This window comes from Eimeria acervulina, genomic scaffold (assembly GCF_000499425.1).
Source record: "Eimeria acervulina Houghton genomic scaffold, Eah_scaff998, whole genome shotgun sequence".
Classification (NCBI taxonomy): Eukaryota; Apicomplexa; class Conoidasida; order Eucoccidiorida; family Eimeriidae; genus Eimeria; species Eimeria acervulina.
In genome coordinates, this window is record NW_013547022.1 from 3,771 (window position 1) to 11,489 (window position 7,719).

Below are 7,719 nucleotides of genomic sequence, written 5' to 3' on the forward strand. Positions count from 1 at the left end.
ACAGGCGCAAAAAGTTGATAGTCTGCCGAAGCTGACTAAAGTTGGCGAGAAACCCTCTTCTTTTAATATCCATTCTTCTTTTATGATTCTAGAAAATGGTTATTTTTGTATTTCGATGAAGAGAAAATGTTATTTCAGCATCTACTTTGCAGGGAGTTGCGCATCGGTGATTGTTGGCGTCCAGCTTGCGGTGTACATGGTTCAGATTCACCAATTCACCTTAACTTTTAATTGTTAGATCTTCTCGCTCAAAGTTTTTCAATAAATCCCTTCTTTTTTTTGCTTATATTATACTCGTTCCTGGATTTACCATCTTTCTTCACTACAGCCTTCTCGGGGTTGGTGGCCGCCATACACCGCCACCAACTTGGCGAGAATGCGCATGAAAGCGAGGGAAAGCGGCACTTTTTTCCATGAAAACTTAGCTATATAGATAAATAAATTGTTTTGTTTATTTATAAAAAAGAATTCAGGCTAAAATTTGCAAAGTTTTCCCTGCTTTCACTCCTAGCAGGGCTTGAACAACGACAACCCCACCCCCAGAATCTGCTAAGTGGTTGCAACACTTCGTGGGAAAATTTGTGCTTTCTTCTTCTGAGCTATTCTATATTTTTATACTCTATTTGCTTTTTAGTGTCTTCTCCTGTTTTCCAGCTCAATAGGCTGCTGCTCCTGCAGCTGTAGCTGCCGAGGTGTGCATGAGGGCATAACAAAGACTCCTTCCCGACCTCTGTAATCTGTTGCTCTATTTCTTTTTTCTTTTCTGCTTTGAGTTCGTTGATTGCTTTTTGATGTTCAGCATGCAACGAGGCCCGGTTTGAGGCCCCCACCTCCCAGTGGAATGCGCTGCAGCGGCTGCTGCTGCTGCTGCTGCTGCTGCTGCTGCTGTTGCTTCAGCTGCTGCTGATTTACTTCCCGTTTTCCGCTTGCAGCCGCAGCTGCAGGGGAACAATGGATCTTCCTACACCCAGCAGCCTAGGTGGCAGCGTTGACAGCAGACAGCAGCAGCAGCACGAGCAACAAACGCAGCAACAGCAGCAGCAGCAGCAGCAGCATTTAGCATCTATGGAATGCGATTCTCCTGCACTATCGAGCGGAGGTTGGGGTTTAGCGCTACCAGAGGAGCAGCAGCGCAGCAGCAGCATCTCGCAGCCTCCTGTTGCCTCTGCATTTCCTTGCTCGATAGCCTCTCTCTTTGAAGACACCTCCCAAACTCAGCAGCCTCAGCAGCCTCAGCAACAGCAGCAAGAAGACCAGCAGCAGCAGCAGCAGCAGCCCGCTGCTGCTGTTTCTCCTCGATTCTTTCTGGAGTATATTGTCTTAGAGAATTTTAAATCATACAGAGGCAAACACGTCATTGGGCCCCTACAAAGCAGCGTCGCCATCATAGGAGCAAACGGATCAGGTCTGTCAACCCCAGAAAGAATGCTTACAATTGCAATAAATATATCTATTTCTATATTTCTATATGTATATATCTATATATCTACATCTGTATCTATATCTATGTCTATATCTATATATCTATATCTATATCTATATCTATATCTATATCTATATCTATATCTATATCTATATCTATTTATCTATATGAAATGTATAATTATAATTAATTTAATGTACAGTATTAATACTGCGCATCAAATCTCTCGCCGTCTACTCCTCATACCCGAGCTGCATATACACCCCACAGCATCACAAAACAAACAAAGCTGCAGACACAAACCCTAAACCCTAAACCCTAAGCCCTACACCCTAAGGAAATAGGCTGAGGGTTTAGGAGAGCCCTTTTGTTGGGGCCCGCAAACCCTTGCCTGGTTAGCGCCTAGCGATTAGGGTTTAGGGTTTAGGGTTTAGGGTTTGGAGCGTTCAGGTAAGAGCAACATCGCGGACGCCATTTGTTTTGGTCTCGGAGTCAACGGCCGCAGTTTGCGCAGCAACGCGTTAACAGATTTGAGGCATGCAACCTCAGAAGAAGAAGATAGAAATCTGTAAGAAAGCCCCCCTGCTGCTGCTGTTGTTGCTGCTGTTGTTGCTGTTGCTGCTGCTGCTGGTGGTTCTGCTGCTGTGGCTGCTGTTTCTGCTGCTTGTGTTTGTGCTGCATGCGCGTGGGCATGCGCTGCTGCTGCCTGTTGCATTTGTTGTTGCAGCACTGCGGTGTCTCTACACTTCCGGCGTCGTGCTGCTGCTGCGTCTGAGGGGGAGGTGCTGCTGCTGCGGCGACAAATAAGCAGCAGCAGCAACAGCTGTACGTACACCGTAGATGGGCGACGCGTAACAGCAGAAGAATATCTTCGAGTCCTCAGCGAGAAGCTGTCTTTCGCTCCCCACACAATGGCTGCCTCCTTGTTGCTGCAGGTGCAGATACGCATCGTAGCGATCAAGACTTGCTGCTGCAGTTTGCTGCTGCTGCTGCGCTGCGTCTCGTTTGCCTTTGTCTCCGTCTGTTGGTTTGCTTTTGTAGTTATTCTTCTTGCTGCCTGAATCTCCTTTCGGGCTCCCTGCTGATGCATTGTCCTACTTGCTGCTGCTGCTGCTGCTGCTGCTGCTGCCGCTGGGTGCTGAGGGTTCAGGGGGACTCCTCTGTGACGGCCGCCGCTCGATCTCCTCTAGAGCTCACACGCCTCATAGAGCGCGTCGGCAGCAGGTTAGGGTTTAGGGTTTAGGGTTTAGGGTTTAGGATTTAGGGTTTACGCATAGCGAACAGGGAACTGCAGTCAGAAATTAGGGTTTAGGGTTTAGAAATTAGGGTTTAGGGTGTGTATTCTACGCGAATCTGCCGAGGGGTTTGGAGCTGCTGCTGTTGCTGCTGCTGCTACTGTGTTGCGCTGCAGCGAGGAATGGGCGGAGCAGTTTGCTGCTGCTGCAGCAGAAGCAGCAGCGCTGCACTCGGAGGCACGCCAGACCTTCAGCAGCAAACAGCAGCTGCTGGCTGCCTTGCGAGTGCTGCGGGCGCAGCAGCGCGAAGCAGAAGCCTTTAAAGAAATGCAGCAGCAGCACGTGGGTCTCTTACACACATGAGCATGCAGCAGCGGCAACAGCAGCAGCAGCAGCAGCACAAGCTTTCAAGGCTTTAGGGTTTAGGGTTTAGGGTTTAGGGTTTGGCGTTGGGGTGATGTGTGTTGAGTGTGTTTGTCTCTTGGCTTTGATTGTTTATGTCTTTTACTGTCTCCTTTTCTTTTTCTGATGTCTCCTGCTGTCTCCTTTGCAGCAAAGTCTGCAAGTTCAGGGTTTTATCTATCAGCTGTTTGCTGCTGAATGCCAGCAGCAGCAGCAGCAGCAGCGAGCAAACGAGGAGACGCAGCGCGCCGAGATGCTGCTGCTGCAGCTGCAGCAGAAGCTGCAGCAAGCAGAAACAGCAGACAGCAAACGAATTCGTCTGTCTCTTCAACTTGAGCAGAAAAAAACCCTAACAGAAAAAAGCGCTATGAAAACCAACATGCTGGTAAAACCCTAAACCCTAAACCCTAAACCCCAAACCCTAAACCCTACACACCTATCCCTAGACCCCTAAACACGAATCCTTAGGCTCCCTCGGCTCCAAACCCTAGACTTCAAACCCTAAACCCCAGGCGCCAATGCGCTAGGCTGCAAACCCTAAACCGCAAACCCTAGACCCTAAACCCTTGTTTTGTTTCTCTGCAGCGCAGTGGACTCGCGGAGTGTTTGGAGCGCCTGCGGTTTGCTGAGCAGCAGCAGCAGCAGCAGCAGCAAAAGCTGCAGCAAAAGGAAGAGGAGTGCCGCGCGCTTAAGGCGCTTGAAGCAGAGGTGAGAAACCCTAAACCCTAAACCCTAAACACCAAGGGGGGTAGCAGATGCACATGAGGCGTAAACCCTAAACCCCAAGGGTTTATCATTTGCGGTGTATGTGCAGCTTTCCTCTGAGGTAATTCGTCTCTTCGACGAGCAGCAGCAAATAAAAAGTGCCGCTAAAGAAAAAGAAGAGGCGCTGCAGCAGAAGCTGTCTAAGGAGCAGCAGCAGCAGCTGCTGCTCCTGCAGCAGCAAGCCGACAGCAAACTTACAGACGTCAAGCAGCAAATAGCGAAAAAGCAGCCGCTGCTGCAGCAAGCAACAAGCGCTTTAGATATTGTGCGTCTCTGTTCACCGCAGCAGCAGCAGCAGCAGCAGCAATAGCAACAGTAGCCGTAGCAGCAGCAGCAAGAACGGAAGCAGCTATAACAAAAACAGCATCAGCAATAACAGCAGCAGCAGCAGCATAAGCCGAACATCTTTTTACGCTAGCAGCAAAAACCAGCAGCAAACGGCTGCTGCTACAAAATGGAACTTGCACGCTTGCTGCTGCTGCTGCTGCTGCTGCTGCTGCTGCTGCTGCTGCTGGTTGGTTTGCTGCGTGTACAGTTAGAAAGAGAGTGCCTGGAGCTTGAGCGCCGCATTGGCTGTCTGCGTGAGTTGGCGGTAAGCAGCAAAGAACCTCCTCTGAGGGTTTAGGGTTTAGGGTTTAGGGTTTAGGGTTTGCTTGGGGTTTCCTTTCATGTGGAGAGACGCTTAGAAGCCCTAGGGTTTTATCTCTTTAAAAGGGTTTGCGGGGCGCTAAGAACACCAGGATTACAGCATAGCGTGCCTAGGCTTTAGGGTTTAGGGTTTAGGGTTTAGGGTTTAGGGTTTAAGGGGGTGGGAGCGCATGCAGGAAGAAGCAAAACAAAAACAAACAGCAGCTGCGGAGACACTGCAGCAGCTGCTGGCGGATGCAGTCACAGTCAAGGAGTCGCTCAAAGAAGCAACAGAAAATACAAGCGTAATAAACCCTAAACCCTAAACCCTAAGCCCTAATCTCTAAACGCCAGACGCAAACCCTTACGATTTATCTTGAAGTTTGCTTTCCTCACCCGCTGCTTGAGCTAGGGTTTAGGATTTAGGGTTTAGGGTTTAGGGTTTAGGGTTAAGGGTTTTGCGAGTGCAGGCGAGTTCAGCTCGGCGTGAGGAGCTGCAGCAGCTGCAGGTTGAGCTGCAGCAGCAGCTTTTGTTTGTGCGGGTAGAGCAGCAGGAGACGCAGCAGCATCAGCAGCAGCTTCTGCTGCTAAAAGAGTTGTCGCAGAGCAGCAAGCTGCAGAACGCTGTGTTTGGGTTTGCTGCTGACTGCATACGCCCCTCAGCCAGAAGATTTGCTGCTGCTGCTGCTGCTGCTCTCGGCCGCTGGAGCGGTGCTCTGGTGGTGAAGGACGTAGCTGCTGCACACGTAAACCCTAAACCCTAAACCCTAAACCCTAACCCCTCGTTGTGCCTATGCTATGCTGTAGCACTGTGCAGCACCCCTACTACTAGTGCTGCTGCTGCTGTTTCTACTGCTGCTGCTGCTGCTGCTTCTATTGCTTCTGCTGCTGCTTCCACTACTACTACTGCTGCTGCTGCTGCGCTGCATGCATGCAAATGCAGGAAGTTATACAATATTTAAAAGACAACAATCATGCTGCTGTAGATATTTTGCCTCTCGACCGGCTGCGGGAGCAGCAACTCCGCTGCAGCAGCAGCAGCAGCAGCAGCGAGGAGCAGCAGCAAGATCTTCATACTGAAGGCAGCAGATTCTTCTCTCCTCCAAACGCTGAGGACTTACCCCCTAACTGCCGCTGGGCTGTTGATTGCATAAACTGCGAGCAGCAACTCAGACCTGTTGCTGAAGTTAGCTGCTTCTGCTGCTGCTGCTGCTGCTGCTGCTGCTGCTGTTGCTGCTGTTGCTTATCCATAGTATATAAGTGTATAACATTTTATTATTGACTTGTGTATATACCTTTGCAAGCAAGTGCTGGAATGCTCGGTTTAGGGTTTAGGGTTTAGGGTTTAGGGTTTGTGGTTTGTGGTTTGCTGCAGTTTATCCTATCGGACTGCATTGTCGTCCCCTCTTTGATGATAGCGCAGCAATTAAAAAATAATATTTTTAATCGTTTCCGCTTCGTTACTCTGGAAGGCGAGAGGCTGCAGCACAGCGGTGTGTTTTCTATAGAAGCAACAGCAGGAGCAGCAACAGCAACAGCAGCTGCTGCTGGAGCTGGGGCTGCTGCTGCTGCTGCTGCTGCTGCTGGGCGCATGCAAGCGGTGCAGCATGCAGAACTGCTGCGAAGAGCCGAAGAAGTTGCAGCAGAACTGCGCAAGATAGACGCCATTGAAGTGCAGCTAAACCCTAAACCCTAAACCCTAAAGACCCTAAACCCTAATTCCTTATATCGAAGCCCTAAGCTGTTTAATCTAAAAACCACTAATCCTAAACCCTCACCTCTATATCCCAGCACCTTTCCTCTAAACCCTAAACTCTTGCTGCTGCTGCTGCTGCTGCTGCTGCTGCTGCTGCTGCGGATTGCATGCAGAGCGGCAGCGCTGAGTTTGTAGGGAGGAAGCAGCAGCAGCTAAACCGGCTGCACCGGCTGGCGCTGCAGCAGCAAACGAAGCAAAAGGCCTGGGAGCAGCAGCAGGAGCAGCAGCAACAGCAGCTAGAGCAGCTGCAGCAGCAGCATGCAAATCTGCAGCAACGCTGCGAACTTCAGCGGCAACGGACTGCAGCACTATCGAATGAAGTTGAGACTGTAAGATAAATAAATAAATAATTATTAATATAATAAAATTAATGTAATAGATATAATTATATAAACAAATAAAAATAAATAAATAAAATATGCACATAAATTTCAAACTAACAGAAATGCATTTCTGACGAAATATACTTTGCTGCTGCTGCTGCTGCTGTTGCTGTTGCTGTTGCTGCACTGGTGTTGCTGTTGCTGCTGCTGCTGCTGCTGTTGCAGCTGCAAGAGGCCTCTGCTGACGCTCAGGCAGCAGCGATGGTTGGAGTTAGTGAGGAGTTGAAGCTGCCACAAGGAGAGTTAAGGGAGTTGCTGCTGCAGCAGCAGCAGCAACAGCAGCAGCGAAGCGCAGCAGCAAAACTGCATGTGCAGCAGCTGCGGCTAGAAGCAGAACTCAAGGATTGCCGCAGTCGCCTTGAGGCTGCAGCAGCAGCATCAGAAGCAGCGCGTGCTGCTGTGCAGCAGCAGCAGCAAGAGCAGCAAGCGGTGCAGCAGCTAGCTACCTATGAGCGACAGCTGGCTGAGGCAGAGCAGCAGCACCAGGAGCGGCTGCAGCAGCAGCAGCAGCAGCAAAAGATGCTGCAGGAGGTGGAGACAGAGCTGCAGCAGCTGCGAGAGCAGTCTGACCGTCTGCTGCGTGAGAAGGGAGAAGCTGCTGCTGCTGCTGCTGCAGCGCAGCAGCAACAGCAGCAGCAGCAGCAGCAAATCCTTCATCTGCTGCGGCAGGCAGACGCCATCGGCCTCGAACTTCCTCTCCAGGTGCAGCAGCTGAATTATTTATCTCTTTCTTCTTTCTGTTTTATTTATTTATTTTATTTATTTGTTTTATTTATTTGTTTTATTTATTTATTTTATTTATTTGTCTTATTTATTTGTTTTATTTATTTATTTGTCTTTGATTGTTTTTTGTTTTTTTGTTTATTTTTGCCTCTTCTTTGTTTCTGCTGCTTTCAGCTTTTAGTGCATTTGTTTGTTTTAAATGCTTTCATAATCTAAACAATTAATATATATAATATGTATAATATATATAATATATATTACATATAATATATAATAATTTTAATATATAATATATAAAATATTATAATATATAATATGTAATATAATATAGATATGTAATATAATATATATATATATATATACATATTAATATTTTAATACTTTGTCTCCTCTTGTGGGGCTGCA

General features: G+C 48.4%; 1 protein-coding gene across 1 annotated transcript; it reads left to right on the forward strand.

Moving 5' to 3' along the window:
- Window positions 1–951: 951 nt before the first annotated feature.
- On the forward strand, window positions 952–7,530 carry EAH_00053620 (Structural maintenance of chromosomes protein, related; the record flags this gene model as incomplete). Its single annotated transcript, XM_013391039.1, has 16 exons — window positions 952–1,405; window positions 1,874–1,991; window positions 2,151–2,373; window positions 2,574–2,647; window positions 2,835–3,000; window positions 3,245–3,445; window positions 3,646–3,768; window positions 3,875–4,090; window positions 4,361–4,417; window positions 4,623–4,757; window positions 4,923–5,198; window positions 5,396–5,638; window positions 5,828–6,052; window positions 6,322–6,537; window positions 6,757–7,293; window positions 7,489–7,530. 16 exons carry the CDS (start codon window positions 952–954, stop codon window positions 7,528–7,530), a joined length of 3,306 nt encoding a protein of 1,101 aa, XP_013246493.1.
- Window positions 7,531–7,719: the final 189 nt, after the last annotated feature.